The sequence below is a fragment of the Nannospalax galili genome, unplaced genomic scaffold, assembly GCF_000622305.1.
Source record: "Nannospalax galili isolate Female #2095 unplaced genomic scaffold, S.galili_v1.0 scaffold330, whole genome shotgun sequence".
Classification (NCBI taxonomy): Eukaryota; Metazoa; Chordata; class Mammalia; order Rodentia; family Spalacidae; genus Nannospalax; species Nannospalax galili.
In genome coordinates this window covers 3,680,857-3,703,879 of record NW_008329640.1, presented here as the reverse complement: position 1 = coordinate 3,703,879, position 23,023 = coordinate 3,680,857, and the positions used below count along the sequence as shown (strand labels likewise).

At 46.6% G+C, this 23,023-nt stretch overlaps 1 protein-coding gene across 2 annotated transcripts in view; it reads left to right on the top strand.

Moving 5' to 3' along the window:
- Positions 1–23,023, top strand: part of Esrrb (estrogen related receptor beta) — a 170,258-nt gene that overhangs the window by 58,151 nt on the left and 89,084 nt on the right. Inside the window, exon 1 of one of the 2 annotated variants that reach the window (XM_008840202.1) lies at positions 9,400–9,449. The exons of the other annotated variant lie outside the window; for it this stretch is intronic. Coding sequence (XP_008838424.1) covers positions 9,400–9,449 — 50 coding nt within the window. Of the gene's footprint in view, positions 1–9,399; positions 9,450–23,023 lie in introns of those variants that run through there. 2 annotated transcript variants of the gene reach the window in all.

Genomic DNA, 23,023 nt, shown 5'->3' with positions numbered 1-23,023 from the left:
CCTCTGGCCTCTGCATGGAAGACATTGACCTCAGGCACCTGTGCACACATGTATACACCATATGACTACAACACACACACACACACACACACACACACCCCACACACACACACACACACACACACACACACACACACACCACACACACACACACGAATTGCAAGTAAGATGTGGGCATATAGCTTGGAGAAAGAATGCATCCTTAACATTCTGTGAGACCTGGGGTTTGATCCCCTGCATGATGGTGTGGGGGTGGGGGTGGGAGGCAGCATCCCAGATCATCATAGAGAATAGTCATACCAGAGTAATTCAAGTTCTTTGCCTTTGGATCACTGTGGTATATCACTGTTCATTTGATTCCACTGTTTGAACACAAGGATATATAATACTATAGGGGCTGGGACCCCAAGTGAACGTCAGTGATTCTGAGCCATGTTGATTTTACTCTTGAAAACCCACTGGTAAGAGAAAGAGAGAGAGAGAGAGAGAGAGAGAGAGAGAGAGAGAGAGAGAGACAGAGAGAGAGACAGAGAGAGAATGAATTCATAACTTCCCTGTGGAATGCAACTTATAATAAAGGATAGGTAATAAAGCATGCTAATTTGAAGCTTACATAGATTATTAAAATTCACCTGCAACTGCTTGGAACTTTGGTCAACAAAAGACTTTCTTGGGGAAGAATACTGATTATTGACAGTTTTCATTTGCCAGTGCAAGATAGTATTAAAAAAGCAGCCCAGCTTTTAGTCAGTCTTATTTTTGCTTCTGCATTCCCTATGGACTATGGCCCCAGTTTTGACTGTTGACGTGGTGGTCTGATCCCACCACCTGCCCATGGTACACTGCCAGACAGTGGCAGGCTGTGTTGGATGCCTACCCAAAAGTCACCTCTACTTTCCAGTCTTTTTTAAAATATATTTTTTATTTATTATTTTTATTTTATGTGTATGAGTGTATTGATTGCATGTAGGTGAGTGCACCCATATCATGCAATGCCAGTGGACGTCAGAAGAGGGCATTAGATCCCTTGGAACTGGAGTTATGGATGGTTGTTAGCCACCATAAGGGTGCTGGGAATGGAATCGGGTCCTCTGCAAGAGCAGTCAGTGCTCTTAACTGCTGAGCCATCTTTCCAGCTCCTACTTCCATTCTGACAGAATTGGATACATTTGTTTTACCTATATGTGCTCAGGAAAACCAAGCCTCTCCCTCTGGTGAGCAAACATATCTTAAGCCAATCATGATGAGCTGGTTCTCCTTTCACAGTGATAAGCTGGGGTGAGTATATGACTGAATTCTGGCCAGCAAGGACATCAGCATAGTGGCATATGCTTATAGTTCAGGCACCAAAGAAGTGGAGAATCATTGGTTCAAGGCCAGCTTGGGCTACAAGGCAAGATCCTGTCTCAAAAAGACAAAGGTTAAAGTTGTGGCTTAGTGCTTGCCTAACACATGCAAGGCCCCGAGTTCCATCCCTAGCACTGAAAAACAAACATGAGGATGAATCTCCTGGGATAGGAATGGGGATCTCCTGGGAAGGTTCTCCTCTAGACTAAATGCAAACAAAAAAAATAAAAATAAAAATATGGAACTGGAGAGATGGCTCAGAGGTTAAGAGCACTGACTGCTCTTGTAAGAGGACCCAGTTTTGGTTCCCACATGGTGGCTAACAACAGTTTGTAATTCCAGTTCCAGGAGATTCAACGCCCTTTTCAGGGCTCTACAGGTATTGCATGCATGCAGGGTATTTACATACATGCAGGGAAAACACTCATAAAATAAAAGTAAATAAACAAAAATTAGAGAAATAAGGAGCCACATTTTCTTCCTCATAGACAAACATGTGTATTCAGTCTTTTCTGGATTTTTATGCAGCTGAACAAGGAAGTGGTACATACAGCCACGAGCACCAGCCTTCAACCACGGCAGACAAGTGGACCAGATGGTGAAAGCCAAGGTGTCCAATATGGTAGAACAGAAAGACACAAAGACAAAAGCTCACTGCCCCTAGAATGTTTGCTGTGTAAAATAATAGATGCCTTCTCCAAACCACTGTTATTTGAGGCCAGAAGCCAAAACCAATTTGGAATACTGTTAGATGCATATGTTGAGGAAAGATAGCCACTCAAGGAAGGAGTTTAGCTTGGGACAGTGAGGACAAGGCAAAGGTCATGTACAAGAGACGTTTGGCCTGCCAAGTATAGCAAGGGAGGGAAGAAAGCAGAGAGTAAGAGGGACGTTGGGTCAGACAACTACTGGTTGCCTTTGGATGACACCAATGCCCTGAACATCTTAGCAACTAGACAGAATCCTGAGTGGCAGCTGAGTGGGTGGTGCAGGGCAGAGCCCATTGGGCCTTTGCAAAACAGTGAGTTTGCAACTTGTATAAGGATCACAGATAATAATAGTCATCCATTAATCTTTGTACTCACTAGGCCCCACCCCACCCAAAGACGGCCATTGAATAATAGAATCATGGAATAATTAAGAGAAAGTCAGCATCTCTGGGCCACTGGATAATGCAGTCTTTGTCTTAGCCCTGGTTCTCTGGGTGGTAGTTCACTCCTGTAATCCCAGCACTTGGGAACTCAAGGCAGGAGGATTGCCACAAGTTGGAGACCAGCTTGGGGTACATGAGACCTTGTTTCAAAGAAAGTAAAAAAGTCAATTGAACCAAACTTGAACAAGATGAAACTTTAATTTCTACCTATAAATCACACAAAACTAAAACACACTCCCTGGTCATGAACTACAATTAACTGCCAATCTATTTAGTGAGCTTTGGGTGGATGCGTTTTTCAAATTGGCAAATACTGTGTGGATTGTCCGTCAGGATCACAGTCGTTTACAACACATCAGGCTATTTGCCCTGATGGACAGGACAGCTGGGGCTACAGGGAGACCCTATCTCAAAAAGACCCCCCAAAAATTTATGATTTCTATTTTATATGTATGTGTGTATTACCTGCATGTATGTAAGTGAACCCCGTTGTGCAATGCCCACAGAGGATAGAAAAGGCCATCGGATCCCCTGGAACTGGAGTTATAGACAGTTGTTAGTTGCCTTGTGGGTGCTGGGATTCAAACCCGGTTCTTCTACAAGAATAGCCAGTGTCCTTAACCTCTGAGCCATCTCTCCAGGCCTGATTGCCATAGGTCTAAGACCAACTTGGTCTATATAGCAGGTTCCTGGCCAGGCAGGGTTATATAGTGAGACCCTGTTTCCAAAAAAAACCAAACCAAAACAAAGTACAAGAAACCTCACCACAAAGCAAGGCACAGAGGGGCAAAAAAGGAAGGAACTGGGGGAACTTCCCTCCACATCTTCAGGAAGACAGATCTCATGCTTTGGAGGTGGGAAATTCACTTCAGTGAGTGTTAACAGAGAGACATTGGGGGCCGGTCAGGGAGCCTGAGACAAGACAGTTTGTGCATGGCGCAGTGTCTGAATCCAAACTTCTGTCCTTCCGTAGGCATGGACAACCCACCACCCCTCTTTGCCCCATGTCTGTCCCTCTCTTTCTGAAGTTCACATGTCCTTCAGAAGGCTGTTTGTTGATACCTCCTTTTTCCCAGTCCTTTCCACGGCACCCTTGCAGCTAGCTTTCAAAGCAAGACCCCCGGTGGGTGTAAACCTCACCCGCGCCTTCAGTCGGCATGTGTAAAGAGGAATTATTGCTGCTCCCTGCTCTGCTGGGCCTTGTGGAATTACCCCAAAGCCGTGTTTATCATGCCATTGAACCGGGGGCCCGTGTTTAATGTGCTATCTGAGCTGACCCCAGGTGTCTCTCTGCTTGGCTGCTCTCCCCACAGCCATCCTACAGTCTGTGGCTCAGAGGGTCATCCCTGACAAGTGTATTATTGGTATTTATCCATATTAAATCTTGGATCGGCGACTGCCTTTTATCCATTTTTTTAAACTCACTTTGGTTCTTCTGCACCTTGGCTTCCTGCCTTGTCTTGTGCTTCTTGGAAAGACAAGACCTCCTAAGTCAGGAAGCCTATTGTGGCTTCATGTTCCCAGGTGCTAAGGAAGAGCAAAAATGTTATGGATGGCTGTGCTACAGAGCTCGAGCCTTCATCTGGACTCAGTACTGACCCATCCATAACTGCATCATTCAGAGCAGTGGGGAGCTCACCAAGGGGACTGATTTAATTATATCATACATCTGTGAAGGAGCTGGTGCACCAGTGTTTGCTCAAATAAGAACTCAGTTGAAAGCCACCATCTTTATCACGTCTTCCTTGGGTTTAGCACTTTATGTTCTACAAAACCTTTCCATTTGATTGTTCCCAAAGCCTGGAAGCATTCACCATGCTTCACTCTGCTTTACAAAACATTTTATGAGAGCAAAAGTAAAATGCATTTTATTCCAAAAAAAAAATAAGATCTACCTTAATTGAGCCATGAGGAAATAAAAACCCGTTCGAATGTCCCTAGTTGACGGTAGGGTTTTTGCTTGTTTCTGTCTTTGTTTGATCTTGTCGCTTTGTTTTGAGACAGGGTCTCACTATATATGACTCGAAATTTACAATCCTCCTGCCTACTCAGTCACCCCTATGCTATGATGGCTGGTTCAAATGCCTCCAATTTTTTTTTTCTTTTGAGACAGGGCTTCTGTATACAGCCCTGCTTGGCCTGGAACTCACTCTACCAATTTTGAATTTTATGTCAACAATAAGGAGTCAGGTTCAGCCAATACACTTCTCTGTTCTCACTTGATAACAACATCTAAGTGTGTGAGGCTTTAGAATGAATTTTCCAGAAGTTTCATGTATTTTAGGCTTTCTCTAAAACAGTCATCCTGGAGATTAGAAATGTAAATGAAGGGCTGACAGGGTGACTCAGTGGGTAAAGGCACCTGCCACCAAGTCTGACAACTTGAGTTCAATTCCTGGGACACACATGGTAGAAAACAAGAACTGACTCTAGCAAGGGTCCTCTGACACATGACACATGTATGCAAGCAGACATATACAATTTTAAAAGACAGAAGTGTGAATAGGGGCCTACTCTGTGAGCTTGCAAAACAAATTTCCCATTTTCTCTGTGGCCAGAGGATTCTGACAGTAAGATATTTGCAGTTAAAACTATCATCAACCAAAGAGGTTTTTCCTTTACCAATAAGACTAGAAATGAACTGTTTGTTCTACCGTATCAAGTCAACTATGTTTTATGCTTAAATTGATGCTGGAGTCACAAGAAATTGGATAAATTAATATGTGGCACAGACAAAAATAAGGTCAAGTTTCTTTGTTATAAGAAAAAAAACCCACAATACACTGTAATGGAAAATATTTAATTAGATCATTCGTTCAGTCAATAGCTCGTTGTTCAATGCCTCTTAGCTGCCAGGTACTATCAAGGCATAGCTTTCTTTCTTGCCCTTCCTCCTCTTTTTCTTCTCTCTTTGTGTCCCTCATCCTCCTCCTTTTCTCTCCCAGAATTCAGTCAGGGACAAAGCTATGGCAGCCATGATGCCCTCCGAGTCTCCTGATGACAGGGAGGAAGGAAGATCTTTGTTTTTATGGAGAGACAAACCTCACTTCCCTGGTTCCCTTGCTATCCTGCCAGCTGCAGTTGCCTTCTGTACAGGGCCTGTAGGAAGAACGAATCTGTGTGCTAAGCAGAGAGCTTTAATACACCATTCAGTTGTGTTGATGAGAATAGGATCTTGAGGTGTGGTGAGAAAATAACAGAGTTTGGAAATATCTACAAGTTCTTTGAAGACCTCTGGTAGAGATTTCAGATAATGAGGCACTAGGCAAGGACCCCAGTGTTTATCCACTCAAGATGTCCCCTTCATTCTTTTTGGTGTCATGGTGGCAGTGCTAATAGGACATGAGCTTTCTAGCCCCAATAATGTCCATCAGAGCTTCAGGAAAAGCCATCATATTTCTGTAGCATTTATCTGTCAGCAAGAGACTATTACAGAGCACAAACTCACATTGTATTAGTGTTATCAGTTCCTTATGATCCTTGGCACAAGTGCCAGCCAATGGGCTGAGAGTCTGCTGGCCCCCACTGGGAGATATAACTCCATACCCAAATTCAAGCATGTGAGAAGGCAGCAGGGCCCTAGACATGTGTGGTTGGGGACATTCCCCTGGCTTGGAGTCCACTGCACACTGTCCTCAGAGATGCCCAGACTAGGCTCACTGTCCAGGTCAGGCCTGCCTTAGTCACCTTGGACTCTCAATGGATGCCCTCCCAGAACCCAGCTCCACCAGTCCTCACCGTGATCTAGTGCAGACTCAGACTTGGCCTTCAGTCCCAACATCTCAACGGAGTCAGCCTCCTCTTCCCAGACTGGTGGTAAGAAGTGGCTCCACATATTGTGTGTGCCTCAAGGCCTTGTTCTTACCTGGAAACTTGGCTTTGGGAGATAATGGGAATGGATAAGGGGAAGGATTGGCACAGCCAAGCAATGAGTGCTTTCACATCTGCTGTACTAGAAGTTAGACTCTCCAAGACAGCCAAATGAACCTTATTTACTGATGAGGCTATCAAATCCTCTAGGGGCCAAACTGGGTCCACTGAGTCCTGCTGAATTTCCTGACTTAAAAGAGGAGGTAAACAGCCTCTTCCCATGGTTGGTCCTAGAGCACATGGAAGGAGGGAATAATTGAACCTGAGATATTTCTTGCTGTTGTCTTTGTGGAGGGGGAGAAAGGAGAGAGCGAGAGAGAGAGAGAGAGAGAGAGAGAGAGAGAGAGAGAGAGAAACTGGTATCAGGAGGCTGCCCCAAGGGAGGGAAGATAAATCAAGACCGGGGTCTGAAGGATGAGATTTGGCCAGACCACAGGCAAGGGTGCTGTGCTGGGGGAAGCTCTAAGGATCATGGAAGACCACTCAGGACTCAGGTGCAGGCATTGTGATAGCACTAAGGACTAAGCCAGGCTGCACTGGGGCTTAGCAGGGGGTGGGTCAGTGTGGACCTGTGTTTGGCTGGATCCATGGCCTGCTCAGTGTTTTTTGTCCCAAGGGAAGAAGGGGTTTGGGGAGCAGAGTAGGCCACCAGAGCATCACTGGTAGCAGGACCACGGGTCAGTGAAACTGGTCCCCACCAACCAACATTTCTTTCTGCCCTCCTAGGAGATCATGTGGAGGAAGGAGGTGGACATAGAGCGCATGTCCCCACTGTAACTATGTATGGAATATAGGCAGAGTAGATTATATTACCTTACAGCCTTTAGGAAGAGCTTGCATAGCTTTCTTTCTTCCTCTTTAGGAAGGAGGAGGCAGGGAAAGGAAAGAGGCTTGTCTGCAAACATCTAGACGTTGTCTAATAAGTTCAGAGACCACAAATGGCATGCTTTGCCTGCTATTTATTGTGAGATCTGAGAAATGTATAAATCTCTCGATTTGTCAAACCTGTTTCTAAATGCAGATGCTCCTCGAGTCAGGACAGAGTTACATCCCCCATCAACCTATCATGAATCGAAATTGCTGAAAGTTGAAAGACATAGAATATACCTAGGGAACCTCACAGCTTAGCTAGACAGTGCACTGTGGACCATCGTTGCCCCCGCTACCCATTCAGAGCTGAGCAGGGACTGCGGCTGCTGCTGCCCAGTACTTCAAGAAAGTACATACAGCACCATTGTATCCTGAGAAAAGATTTAATTTTTTTCCATAAAACATCTTTCTGTATAACTCAACACTAATGTACACATTCACACACATACACACACACACACACACACACACACACACACACACACACACACACACACACCAGGTCTGCTGGGGGTCTACTGACAGAGCAAACATCTTCATCCATCTCTCAGTGAGATGCCTTCTGAGTGTGGAGCCCAGAGAATCCCATGCATTCCTCCTCCACTTCAACAGGAGTAAAAAATCTCAGCTGCCTTCCCCAATCCTCCCCAGTGCATTATCCAAGTCGAACATCACCCTCCAGGCTGCAGTCCATTCACTAGCCCCTCCTGAGTGGCTGGCTCCTCCTGGTACTTCCCATAACCCTCCCTCCCATTCATCTGGGATTCATCCCCCAAACCCAGAGCACTGCCTGCAGTTACACTCCATTTAGACAGTATTTTGATGATAATATGATGTCTCCCTCCTGTTGCTTAGTGCCTTCTGGAGAATAAGGTGGTGGTCTCTCCTGAGGGCTTTTTCCCCCCTTTTAAATAATTCTATATCTACCCCCTCCTTACACTCATTTGAATCATCAAATTGATTATTATCCCTGTGGCAGGCACATCTCCAAAGATGAAAACCCCCATAAGAAGAGTTGGGACTTGATGTGGCTCATTTTGGTACTGTGGCAGCCCATAATATTCTGGTTCATGAAGAGAGCAGCTGACAGGAATGCAGGTGGGTGGGTTCCTAGCTGGCGATTTAGGTATGCATTTGAAAGTGTTGACTTGTGCCTCAGAGAGGTTGTGGCAGCTAAGTTGGGGGTTTAAAGCACAATTGCGATTTCCTAAACTGGCAGGGATTTATGTGCTAGGGCGGGTGTCTTGGGTGAGCTGTTGAGAGCTGCCAATGGGCAGAGCCTGACTTTGTAATCTAAAGGCATTTTATGGATGCACACCTTGCATCTAGCCACATGCCAGCAGTTCAGAACCGACTGGCCCAGGTGATAGGAAGAGATTCTGTCTCTCTCCTCTGGCTGACTGCAGTTCACCTGCTGGCCTGACCCTTTGCACTCACACAAGGTTTGGACCTGCGAATTTCCAAGCCAAGGGCCACTTCTTCTGTAGTGGTGGTGGTGATGCGGTATGCGACTCATTTTTAATTTGGAAAACAAACCCATTCCAAGAGGCTGAGAACTGGGTTTGCTAGGCCTATCAGTTAAAAGAGCTGTGTGTGGGGTAGGGGTGGGGGCAACAGTCCCACCAAGCAGTTGGATTCCTCCCGTCCTCCGCCCCTGCTTCTTAACTGCAAAAGGGCAGGCCCCGGGGCCCTAAAATCCAGCCCTTCTACTCTTTTGGAGGTTCGGACCTTGCATGACCACGGGAGCGTCTCATTCCATTGAAGTCTCTCGGGCTGACCCTCCTCCCCCTACCCCAGCTTGATTCTGTCACTTTAAGTCCAGCCCCTGAGAGATAGCCAATAGGAGCCAAATCATACATCAGTCTCTCAGTCTTAAAGCTACAGTAGGGTTAGTGGGCTCCAAGTGTAGGGCACCCCAGCCTCTCCCTCGGCTTCGTGTCCCCTCTGCCCGCTCGCTGAGCGCGCGGATGAGTGGGAGCGCGGGGTTGCAAGCTGTTCTCTGCCTCGGGCTCCCCGGCCGCGACCGCGTCCTCCCACTCCGCCTTCTAGAGCTCCGCGTGCCCTGCCGGGACTCACACCTTGCCGGTGCCCTTCACTCGTCTTCCGCTTGATTTCCCCGCCGCCTTTCTCCACCAACTGGGAATGCTAAAACAGAACTGATGGACGTGTCCGAACTCTGCATCCCGGACCCCCTCGGCTACCACAACCAGTAGGTGCTTTACTTTCCGTCTGTTTATCTGTCCTTCTGTTCCTCTAGCTGTCTCTGACCTGGGTGTCGCAGTTCCTCCTCCACACCTTCTTGAAGTGGCAGAGACCTCGGGGGACACTCGGGGACGCAGGAGGGGCAAAGCCCCACTCTTGCTGGGTTTCTCTCTTCGGGTTAAACCCACCTCTGAACTTTTCCCGCATTCCTTCTCATGAACCCTCACTTTTAGGAAACAGTGGCACTTTCTCCTCTCTCTGATCTTGCTCCGCGGTGACAAAACATCTCCCGTTTCCATGACCGGGAGGCGGAAGCCCAGAACAGGTGCTGGAACGTGGCTGCAAGAATTTTCTGTCCCGTCCCACAAAAACCTCCCCGCGGGCGCTTTAATTTGATTTCCATCCTGGGTACCAAAACTGATTTCGACCAGGGGAGGAAAATCTAGCGTGCGGGGACCGATCGGGACGTGCAGGCGGCCAGTGTCGCGTGGACACGGGGGGGGGGGTCCCAGCGGGGCGCGCGGCGGGGCGGTCCCCTGGAGCCCCCAGATTGCGACCGCGACGCCGAGGCGGCTGAGCTCCGCACACCCTGCGCTGGGAGCTGGTGTGCAGCCGGGATGCGGGTGGCGGCTCAGAGCTGCGCCGGAGCTGAAGTTAGTTGGAGGTCCTGGCTGCGTGCGCGGCGTGATTTCTCTGCGGAGGGTGGAACAGCGCCAGGACTTGGGGTTGGAAGAGCGACCCGGGCAGTGGTGGCAGGGACTGGACTCCACTCGCTGTAGCTCCTGGATTCCGGTGGTGTGCCCAGCGCAGGGAGTGGGAGCTGGAGAACTGACCTCCTAGCCAAGCGTCCTGCACCTCGCTCCCTGCCCCGCGCGCCCTGACCCGGCGTCAAGGTTCCACGCAGGCCACCCACGCTCTCTGCCTTTGAGGCGCCACCTGAGCGAGCACCTTGCTGAGCATCTGCCAGGGTCTCCCCTCCAGCGATCTACGTCCCACCTCGCCTGGGGCGAAATACCCTGCGTCTGGGTGGGCGCGCCTGCAAAGTGGTCCTCGGGCAGGCTTTAAAATAAAATTAAAAAAAAAAATCAAATGAAAACGCTAAGTTCTCGCGGTTCTTCGTAACTTTTGCACTCTTCTCCACCTTTTCTTTTCCCTGGAAGGAAACATAAACTATCAAGTCAGGTTTTCTGTCCTACCACCGTCCATCAGTTTTATACTATTTATCCCTGCCCCCCCCATCCCGCCAAAGAACTGGAACGACACCTCTAAGATAAATGCTGTGAACAGCGTCTGGTTCGGGAAGTTTCGAACTCTCCACTTCGCCACGGAGACCACTTCCACTGGCCTTGGGCCCCGCACAAGGGCACAAGCAGACAACTTCTCAGCGCCACTGTGTTGATGGCCTGACTAACCTGTTCCCCACAATACCATTTTGCTTTAGTTTTAAGATTTCTTCAGGCAAAGAGTCCTTTAGATGCCAGCGGAATTTAAACAGAGGGTGGGAAGAAGGTGTTGAACTGGAGGAAAGCGATCCTTAATTATAATAGATTCCTATTTCCATCAGCTTGAAAAGTGGCTTTTCATTTGCTTCAAGGTTACAGTGCTCCTAGCTGCTGGGGCTAGGGGGTGGGGGTGGGGGGTCTTGCTTGCAGGTGCTCCTTTCCACTAGAGCTTGAGAGTCAGGGGAAACCGGAGGAGGGGTAGGTGAGGCTGTGGACAATGATGCTTGTTGGGCATTTCCTCACATAAAATTACCAAGAACGACAAATACTGGATATTTAAATTATTTAGGCACCCTTTCTCCAGAGGTGACTTCTTCCCTTGAGCTGGAAATATTTCTGTGTTTGTCCCTGGCTCAAGTCATAGTCAATCAATATGAAAATGTGTGTGGAGGGGAGGGGGTACATCTTTTGATGGTGGGAAAGCCAGAACAGATGCAAGCTGAAGAGCTAGGTCCTTCCCAGAACCCTGAGGGCCTGGTTTAAGTTTGAGGAGAAATGTAGACTAAGAAGGAATGTAAAAGGGGTAGGTAACCAGAAGAGAGGGCCAAGGTCTGGGAGGTCTGGGAAAGGTTGGAAGCAGAAATCATTTATATACTAAGCCTGAGAGTTATTGGATCCCCTGTCCTTTCTGGTTTATTTTTTTCCAGAATAAAATAATAATAATAATAATAATAATAATAATAATAATAATAATAATGTATTGCTCTGTGAACCATAGCAAAGTCAAAAGTCTACCTGCTAACTCCATTGAGGACTGAAGCCATCTGTGAAGTGTCATTTCTCCAAACCCAGAACCTGCCAAGTAACAGCCCCGAGCCTTAGTCAGTGGCCCATATACAGATGTGTGTCTCCCAGCTAGGGTTTGAGTTTGCCTTGGCACAGAGGTACATTACTACAAGGTCGAGTGTGTCAAGGACAGAGGCTGGTGTTTGGGGGAGTCATCTATCTGATCTTGTGACAGGTAGCTTTGGAGCCACCACTAGTCAAGTAACAAAGCAGAAGGCTGCATGCTTTGGTTTGTTGGAGACAGTGGGATGAATGTGCTTATTACAGAGCTGATGTGTCTCTGAGAATGTGCACACAAGGGGAGTCATGTACTCTGTGCATACAGTTTTTCCCCATGCAGATTCATTTACATTCCCAGACTTGAAAAACCCCAAGGGCACAGGGAATGTGAGTTTAGAAAGGGAGAACCCCGAAGCTGCCTCCTAACACAGAGAGCATTTCTCACTCGTTTAGTGCTATTCTCACTGTCCCAAGTGAGAAATGTACATGCAGTGACACATGTCCACCCTCCTACTTTTCTGCCCTTCATTTTCACTTCCTATAGCCCATCTTGGAGGTGACTCCCTCACACCATTCCTAATCAGCATTTTATATACATATATGACTTTGTTCTGTGCGTGCCTGTGTATGAAGGAGTGCATGATGTACTGGCTGGAGACCCAAGGCATGAATCCCAGTGTGTGTGTGTGTGTGTGTGTGTGTGTGTGTGTGTGTGTGTGAGGGTGGGAGGAGGTTACCACCTTCCGAGGAGGACCACTTTGCTTTTGGTAAGGAAACAAAGAACGAACTGTCCCAAAGGTAAAATATGTGGGTTCACACGTAGGAAAAATGCCACATGGTAATTCAAAATCAGTGACCTGGAGAAAAACAAAGGGGGAAATTAATTTTTAATGGTACATTCAAAAATAAATCAGAATGAGGGCATTAGTCTTGGGTTTCCAAAGGAGGGGCTCTAGAAAATAAGGCTTTATGTGTCTGCTACTCCTGTAGGTGTGAAATGGTGGAAGAATATGGGGTTTGAAGGAAAGAGTTGTTCAGCCCCAGGGCAATAAATAGAGAAAACATTAGGTCAGTGTTACAGGGCCTGAGTTTGTGCTTAGTCCCTTTCTAACTGGGTGACAGTCTAATATCCTTGGAAATTTCCTATTGGCACTGATTATTCTTCCAACTCTTTTCATTTTAGAAACAATCCTTGATTTTACCAATGAGTACAATATATGTAAAGATATTTTTGAGAGAAAGAGAGAGAAACAACTTGATCCCCTAAACAGGAACCTTTTCATTCTATTGATTTGGAGTAATCAATAAATATCCCATTTAGTCCAAGAGAAAAGGGACAGAGGGGACTTTCGGGGAAAGCAGTCAGGGGGCAGAAGCTGTGATAGCGATTTCATGTCACACCCTGCCTTCTTTGAGTGCTTGCTCTGTTCCTCTCTCATAGCTTGGTGCTTTGTTCATGTTCCTGTAACCAGACATTTTGTCAAATGGTTTTAAAGAGAGCCTAAAGTCATTGTAAAAGTTTCTCTCCTTCCTCAGTCCCCTGCAAAGTATCTTGCTTCTTTGCAGCAGAGATTCACATAACTCACAGGTTGTGAGAGTCTCTGAGACTGTGGGGGGGGCAGGCACAAGCAGGCTTCAGGAGGAGGGAATTTGGTCAACAGTAGATGGACCAGAGGCCGAGTACTATGGACCTGGCTCTCTAGAACTTGTCATCTCAAGATAATTAAGGCTCTTCGTGGTTCTAATTTAAAGGAAGGAATTGTAGCTCTTTGGACCTCTTCAAATAAAGCCTGACCTACACCCTGAACACCTCCACCCCGATTCCAAATCCTCCCTCACCTACTGGCTCCCTCTGGGTCTGTGCATTCCTTTTATTCTTCTTCCTCCTGTGCCAGAGACCCTCAAAGTGCTCTTACTCCCAGAACTGGTCCCAGCACTCCTCACAGCCCCCGGGAGCTTCTGTCTTGGATTCTGGTGACTCTCGACTCAATGTTACTGCAGGGGACCCCAGCTTGGCTGAAGAGCTCACCTTCTAGTGTCCTTCCCAATCTCTGTAGTCCCTGGAGGGTACATGGGGCAAGCAAGGACTGTGAACGCAAGGTCTGGGAAGCCTTGGAGGGTGGCATTTGGGGATGCGCTGGAGCCAGAACAGTCATCTCTGAGGTGCGCTGATCATTCTGCTTGTGTGCCCTTGGGACCACCCGCTGGTTCTAGGGGTGAAGCAAATATCTTTTTTATGGTATATAGCTTGTGACCCCTGATAGAACCTCCTTCATTTCTGATGAGTTTCCTCTTTCCATTCCAACAAATTCAGACCTCTGTGGAATGCTTGCAGACATGATCATTCCTTAGAGATGGAGCCCACAGGCTTTAGCCGGCCTTGGTGTCTCTGGTGGAGCTGGAGTGGCCTGGGGCTGGGTTACATCTGGTTGTCCCATCGGCCTAGTGTGGTCTGATCCCTGTGCAGGGAGGCTGTGGTGCTTATAATTGCAAATGTAATTAGCACACAGCCATGGGGGATTGGGACTCTCAACTTCTCTGCACATCTCAGTGACCCCTGTGATAGCTGGACCGGCAGATTAACCCTTGCAGGACCAGCCTGCCTCCTGCCACTGATAAGGCCACTGACCTTTCTCAGACAACAGAACTGTGCTGGTACCGGACTCCTTCCTCAGAGGGGAGGTCAAGGGAGTAAACTAGGTAGTTAGGGATTTTCCTTCCCTAGGACACCGGGCTAGTGACCATTGATTCCTGTGACAATGTAACTCAAAAAAAAGTAGGCAGCTCTGCTGAAGCATTTTTCCCCTCACTTTCCCCACCACACTGGGAGGACATGACGGGAACTTTTGGTTGTGTGCTGGTTGGTGTTGTGGTTCCAAGAGTCCTGCTGGAGAAGATAGAGCTCTAAAACTTATGATGGCTTTTTTCCAGAGTTCCTGGGGCTCAGGGGCACAGGCTCATAGTCACCCATCTCATCAGCCCCTTCAAGAGTCACTTTGCAGGAGGTGAGTGCTTATTGAAGCCTGGGCTCTGAATGAATTTGTGCTCTGTAGCACAGCCCAGCTTCTGGCTGCCCTGCTCAGGGATCAATGAGGAGCCTAGCTCATCATCTAACAAAAAGACACCCAAACACCATACAAGTGGGGAGAAGGCAGCCTGATCTTTTCCCCTCTTATGAGTGCCCTGGTGTCTGTCTCTCTTTTTTGCCTTTCTGCCCTGGTTGGGATTAAATGGAGGATCTTAAGGGGACCTTATTTATACGTACTGGGGTAAGGCTGTGTCAGGCCTTTCTGTGAAATCAAGAACTGCATACATCCCTGGGAGGTTCCACCCTGGGGTCTGTGTGTGCAAATGTGTACCAGGGGCATTCCCCCTTTAAAATGAGTGACAGTATGCAAAAGGCTGTCTGCCTGCTTGCCCCTTGATTGAGCAGAGATCAGGCCTGGCTACATTCCAGTAGGGACTCCTGCCTTGAGGTTAATCCAAAGTATGGAAGGGACCACAAAAGGACCCACCTTCTGGTGTCCCTGTACCGCAAAGGATTCTAGTCTTTCTCAAAAGCCTCTCTTTAGTGTGCTGGCCTGGGCCAGACTGGGGAAGACCCCAGAGAGGGAGGGAAGGCAGGCCTGCCCCTCTAACAGATGGCTACGTTCAGAGGAGCACTGGGCCCTTCTGCTCCAGACCCCCATGTTTCCTGCTCCCCCTGTATATCAGCATCAGCAGACTAGAGCGTAAAGGGTCAGATGTTTTCTTAAATCCTGGTGGTTCATCTGCCTTTTCTATGGAATCTGATAAGGTAGGTAAAATATTATCAGCTGAACATCTTAGAATTGTCTGAGTGTGAGTTAAAATTATGTAAACCTAAAATGGAAGTTTTTCTGAGGGTGATATTTTTTAATCTTCATTTTGCTGTGCTTTTGAATCTGTATACATTTTGATCTTTTTTTTCTTAAAAATTTTTTTTCTTCTTTGTTCTTTAAGATGAAAAAATTTTTTTTCTATTCCATATTGTCATTCAGCATTGCCCAGGATAGAGCCTTTTCTGGGCATTGTTTTCTAGAAAATATTATTGGATTATTCAATGTCATTTTATTCAAGGGTCAAAAGGAGTTTATGTAAACTCTGACCAGATTTTTTTTTTTAATCTTCTGGTTTCAAATGTGATCAATTTTAATTTAACTGTATATCAGGGTCCTCTCTTGCCAATTACAGCAACAGCTAACAGGTACCTGACCACCAATATTTATTAAAACACTACATTTAAAACAGCACAAAGGTGACATGCCAAATTGCAGTGGGCGCTCCACCAAGGGACCCTGGAGTGTCAAACACAAACTGCAAAGTGTTCTTTTCACTTGACTCTTTTATTTTTAATCGCTCAAATTAACTTCAGTTCGTATATTAGTTTTCTGTTATTCTTTTTGTTTGGAATTCTGATTTGAGTATTTTTTAACTCATTGTGCTTTGAAATAGACACCTAAAGCTGGGCATGATAGGTCCCAGCACTTGTCGGGGGTGGAGGCAGGTGGAGCAGAAGTTCAAGATCATCTTTGGCTATACATAGAGGTTTGGGGCCAGTCTAGACTCTGTGAGATCTATCTAAGAAATAAAGAAAAGAAAGAGAGAGAGAGAGAGAGAGAGGAAAGAAAGAGAAAGAAATGATCTTAAAATGTAAGTTAAAATAAGAAAGAAAGAAAGAAAGAAAGAAAGAAAGAAAGAAAGAGAAAGTAAGTAAGAAAGAAAGAAAAATAAATAGCTACTTGGAAAGGGATGTTGAACATCCCTGGCCTTTTTCTTGCTCTTAACTTCCAAAGGGCAAAAGAACAAGGATGTACAGTCCTAAGGAAATGCCCTGAGGAGGGGTGGAGTAAAAGCTGATGTTCTAGATGAAAATTTTCTCATGCTTTACCATTTAGCTTCCTCTTCTGTCTTCATTCATAATTCCCCTCGGTTTTCACTCCAACTTGGTACCGTTATTCTGTCGCAGTTTCATGTTTTGGAGGAAGGCATGTAGGTGTGTAGGTCTGAGTGTGCATACATGTGTGTCTGTGCTTGCGTGTGTTCGAGCTGTTTAGAGGTGGAACAGGTGAAGTTCCTGAAGCCGAGTGCCTGGTATTACCCAATCCATTCTGATCCGCCACTGACCTTTCGTCTACCCGCTGTCATCTACCTGCTCACCTGTTTTGGTGGAAACAGCAAGAAGGAAGACCTGGTGTTCACAGGAAATTCAATGGCTGTATCTGTTGCCTAAAAAACTAGGTGTGATCTGGTGTGAGCAAAGAAGCAGCAAACTATTCCAAACCAGTTTGAAATCCTTTCCCCCATCTCACTGTCTGTTTCTGATACAGATCAGAATTCTAGTGAAGCAGTACAAGCCAGTTCTTATGTGCTTTTGTTTGTGCCTTTCTAATCGATCTGCAGAAAACATCGGTTCATGGTGAACAGCCTTCAGCATGCACGGAACAGTATTTAGCCTCGTCCTTTCAGCCTGACTCTGTTGGTTTTCTCTTGGGTGTGTTGATGCTGTCTACCTAAACAGTCAAACTAACAAGCTCTGGCAGAAAGAACACTGCTTTTACGGAAGTGATAGCAATAAGGTGGTGGTCGTAGTAATTATGAGAACGCTAATAATAGCTTGCACATTTTTCTTCTCCCCAGAGCACAAAGCAATTCTCCTGACCAGTTTTCTCATAGTAACCAGATGAGGGTGGCCACATTTTGCCTCATAAATATCTTCGTGCAAATGTAAACACCCAGAGGCTTCAGGGTTGAGTGTCCAAATTCATCCAAGAGCAAAAACTGCCTGGTGTCTGTATATAAGCAGGCAGGTAGAGAATCTGGTATTAACTACCTGCCCCCACCTCCAGAGAAATGCTGGATGTCTGTCTTTGAATGCAGAACTGAAAAGTACCTCTCATAAAGGAGATGGGTCCACTGTGACCCCACCACACCAGTGGCCCCTGTATGGCTCTGCCTCTTGAGTCTGCTGTCCAGTGGTGCATGCTGCATCTGGCCATACTCTCAGGAGATGTTGGTGGCTCATAGAACCATGAGGGACAAAGGGGGTGATACTTTGATGTGGAATGTCTGGGAGGGTTGTAAAGTGAGCAAATTCACTTCTCTAGCCTCCTTTCCTTTCTGGCCATTCCACTTCTGCGTGACTCTTGTCCCTGCACCTGGGTACCTGGGTTTGTACTCTGGAGGAAAACTAGAGGAAGGGCCTAGGGAGCTGGCCTCTCCAGACTCCTGAGCATTATTCTTGAGTTCAGCAATGCCACTGTTACTTCTTGTTTGCTTTCGTGTGTGTGCCCATCTTGGGAAAATAAGACACAACTCTGCTTCCCTAACAGACAGGGTCCTTCCTGGCTGTCTGAACCTTTTAAATACCTTAGTATTATCATTGTTACCCGGCTTCTCACTCATTCCCATGCCCATGAAAATAAAATCAAAGCTTGGATTTTGATTATTAACTGATTTAGCAAACAAAACATTCCATTCTGGAAATACAAGCAAGAGTTTGGCCTGTGGCGTTCAGGTGCAGATCTCCTTCCTCAGTCAGTGAGAAATTTTATAGCTGCAATTTTATAGTCCCTGTTGAACTCGGAATAAAAAACAATTAATTCATGAATAATAAAAACCAATCAGTCTTGTTGAGTTTAAGAAGGATTAGGAGAAAGGGTGTTTTATTCTTCCAGAGAACATTTGGAATCTGTGTGTCACTGCCACTGAGTGTTCAGAGATGACCCGAGCAAGCCTGCCTTCCTTGGCAGCAGATGAACTGTTCCTTACGGAGAGGTGTAACTGCTGGCGTCTTCCTCAAGTGTAAGGCCAACTTGCTGATGACAGTTGGGCCTTTCCCACCCCTTTCTGCCACAGTCCTGTACCCCACGCCAGTGACAAATGGTTGAAAGACATTTTCTGTGAGAATGGCACATAACCAAATAGCCAAGGACCTGGGGTTGCTCGTTTATTGATGGCAGGGAACCCTCTTGTTTCCCACCCCCATTTCCCCAGGAAATAACTGACTGGAAATATACATGCCTATAAAAGAACCCCAAAAATTGCAGTGGTAGATTTCTACAAAAGTTTGATTCTTTCTTCTTTTCCACAAATAGTATCTACCTCTATAAGTTGTGAAGATGGAACCAGGTCACTGACAAATGCCAGGCATGTAATGGGTATGTGCTAAATGTTACTTGTTAATTTTTTTGTTCATTTTATCTTTTGAAAGTAACTTTTATTCATCTGAATCAGCCTTGCTGGAAAAGTCCTCTGAAGCAATGAGTGGGGTACTTGGCTTAAGGTGATCACCGTGCTTGGATTTCTGTATGTGTAACACAGGCGATTAGAGAAGGGAATTGCCATATAGGGTGGGGCTGATGAATAGGAAAATTTCCTCTGAATGAATCCATATAATCTCTGCCTCCTGGGTAGAGTTTTGTGAAATACAGAATGCTCAGTTAATTGTGAATTTTAGATAAAAAACAATTTCTTTTTAGTGTAAGTAAATCCCTTGCAATATTTGCTAAGTCTAACAATTCTACCCATGGCGGTTCTTAAATTTATCTGCTTAAGTAACACATTATTATTATTATTTATTGCTTTGACAAGGTTCCAAGAAACATTTATATGTTTAGAGTTTTTCTGGGGATGGGGAGTTGGAAGGGTTCAAATTCTTTTTTCCCGATTTTCTTTTAAAAAAAAATTTCTAATTTTTTTCAGTTCTTTAAAATGTTTTGAGACCAGGTCTCATGTAACCCAGGTTGACCTGGAACTCACTATGGAGCCAATGATGACCTTGAACTCCTCATCCTCTTGCCTCAATCTTCTGAGTGCTGGGATTACAGGCATGCAATATCACATTGAGCTCAAATTAGTTATGTTTTTATTCATTTTTTTGTGCATGTCTATGTCAGGGCTGGGCGCACTAGTATGCCATGATGCACATGTGGAGGTCAGAGGACAATTTTCAGGAATCAGTTCTCTCCTTCTACCGTGCAGTTCCCGGGCAAACTCAGGTGGTTAAGTTTGATGGCAGGCACTTTTACCCTCTGAGCCACCTGTCTGGCCCCAGATTATTTTCAGGTGACCATCTTTAGCATCTTGTCAGTATTAACTGATTAGGCTGGTCATATCTTCAGAGGGTAGAAGTGAGTTCTGGCCCCCTAGGTGTACTGATGGAGTTGTAGTTATGTAAATAGTGCATGGTATATTTAGTACTCAGGCCTGTTGAACTTTGCTTTAAAGGAGAAGCAGGGCTAGGCAAGTCCTTTGTGGGAACTGTGTCTGCTTTATGCCCTGCCCCCCATTCATGTTGGACAGCTGCTACAAGAACTTGAGGCTCGGGCGATTAGAAGGGCCCCCTTGCTCCTCCTGGGTGGCCAAAGAAGATGCTATTCCCAGTTTCCCTATGGATAAGAGCCTGTGGGGAACCCACCCACTCAGTGTCAGATTGGGAGCAGGGAGAACTAGGGATCAGATCTGAGCAGGGTTGGCTAAGGGTGCAGATGAGCTGGACCTTGCCAGCAGGGGACCAATGAACCCCAGCTGCTCCTCAGAGCTAGTAAGCACACCATTGTTTTACAGGGGTCCCCTCACCACCAGGGTACCGATAATGGAAGGGCTCTAGAGCCCCCTACAGGCCGTCTCCAGCACTGCAGCCGATGGGCACCAGCCTTACAACTGGGCCTTCCCAGGTGGAAAGAGGGCTGGCTGGGGGCGCTTTCGGAAGCCAGAATTCTGGCTGCAAAATGCAGTTTAGTTTCCCATCTGCTTTCTGACCCGGGGCGCAGGCTCTTTAGCACCACAACTGCCTCCAGCTGTGGAATGCCTTCTCCCAGTACATGCCGTGGGCATAGTACACACACACACACACACACACAGAGAGAGAGAGAGAGAGAGAGAGAGAGAGAGAGAGAGAGAGAGCACACTCACTGCCTCTGTGGCTTGCCTGACTGACCTTCAGACAGGCTGGCAAGTGTTCCAGCCCTGCTTATTCTGAGGAATGCCCTCTGGCTGCTGAGTTTGCAGAAGCATCGCAGCCAGATGCAGAGCAGATGCAGTGGTATTCGGATTCTCTGTGGATGATCTTACTAATAATAGTATCAGTCGCTATAATTGACATTTATTGGGTACTTACTATGTGACAGCGTTGTCCTAAAAATACTTTATATGTTAACTCATTGCTTCCTCATAAGAGCCCTGAGAAGTAAGTACAATTACTGTCCTCATTTCACAGTTAAATAAACGGAGGCAGGGAGACGTTAAGTCACTATGTTAACCCTGCACGCCATCCTTTGGGGCTTCATAACAGCATTTCAGATGGAATTCCCTCTTCTTGGCTTGTGTTTCTCTCTTCTCTACTTCATCCATTCTCCATCAGTTCCAAAGTCTGAATCAGTGTGTGATGCTGGGGCTTGGCTTGCATCCTGCCTGTGCCTCCTGGCAGTGTACAGACCCAGTACATCGATCACAGTCTACCCTGTCTGTCTATTCCCTCTATCTCTGTCCAGGACCCAGGGACTCCCCCTGCACCAGAAGACACAGAGCATATCCTCAGTTCTTTCCCTCTCTCTTCATTGTCTAATACCCACCCATGCCTGAAAAAAACTCATCCAAATACACACTTTAGATCTATTCCTTCCTAGGGGGCTTTGCCCATTCTGAAAACTTCTATGTATCCTGTGAAACACTGTTCAGTTACCCCCTCTGTGTTAAGCTGTCCGTTACATCCCCTAGGAGGATTAATCTCTCTTTGCAACTGCTCTCTGGCCCTGAGTTGTGATCTTGGCACAGGGTACGTGCTTAATAAGTGCTGCCCGAGCTATGCTAGAGAGATGAAAAGTAGAGTGAGGGGAGCCCCAAAGCACACAAGGGAGGAAGGGTCATACAGGAACTGATGGGCAGGACTAGTTCTGCTACCCCACACCTACCTGTCATGCTGACCAAGGAGCCACCTAGCATCAGGGCAAGTGGTGAGGGGCATTCGGGCCCTTCTGTGAGGCGGTTAGTGCCGCGGTTGTGAATAAATTTGCCTCTAGGTGGCTGAGGCCCCAGGAAATCCCATCGTTAAATTTTCTGTCATTTTTAAAGCTTGATTGTTAAACACAACCATTATTGAAAGTGAATTGATATAAATTGATAGTTTAATACATCATAACCAAACCAAAGATCATAAATGCACAAAGCTTATCATTTCCTAAGGCTACGGGACACTCTGCTTTCCCTGCACCTGTTAGTGGCTATATTACAAGATGGAAGTTTGCAACTGGTCCCTCCCAGTTCTTCAGAGTTGTCACATTGGTAGCTTAAAATGGAAAAAAATTTCCAATTTCCACAGAAATTGGAAAAAGCTGCAAGTCAGTCATTTCCTCCCCAGCCCCTGCATATAATCAGCATTGGCTACCAATATGCTGTCTGCCTCCCTTGCATCCCATTCTGAGGCTCTAGATAAATAGCTTGACTTTTCTGAGTCTCAGATTCCTTGTCTGTAGTGATCCTCTCATTGAAATGCTGTCACAACTAAAACCTGGTAAGCATAAGGAGCTTAAGCAGAGACTGGTACACAGTAAGTACACAGTAAGTGCACAGTAAGTGCTCATCAGCTCCTCTTAGTCTTCTTGCCATTTGGGACATGTCCAAATCCCGTCACCACAGAGGACTTCCCAAACAGAGGAATGTGCGCTTCATGTCTGGAATCCAAAGTTCATTGCTTTTCCCTGGTGCTCTCCTGCCCATGGTGTTGAACTTCAGTAGCTCTGAGCAGGAAGCAGAGACCACTGAGTTTCCCAGGGGAACAGCCCCGGTGGACTAGCGGGACCCAGGATCCATGAGGCTCCGAGGTTAGGATTGCAGTGGCCTCATGGAGCAGGCAAGGAGGTATAGGTGAGGTCGGGGCAGAATGAAGCTGATTCCAGACAGGGAAGCCGAGCCTGTGGCTGTTGGTATATTGAGATCCTCCAAGGAGACTGCTGCCTTCCCTGTGAGTACTCCCAGAAGGTAAGGGGCTCCCCTGGGAGTGGGAGTGGAGGGAATGTCCCAGGTCATCCCTGTTGGAACACACACCATAAGCATCCTGGGTTGGGCTGTGTTGACTGTGCTGCAGTTTCTCGGGATACCACAGCAGAATGGGAAATTGAGACACTAAAGCTGCCGCCGCTCAGGCAGCAGAGACCTGATAGAGGCCAAGTGGGTCAGGATCCTCTGGATCCCTGTCATCTGGTTCTTCTAGCACTAGTCAACGCTGGCCCCTATAAAATTGTGTATATTGGGTTAAATGCTAAATAGCTGTACA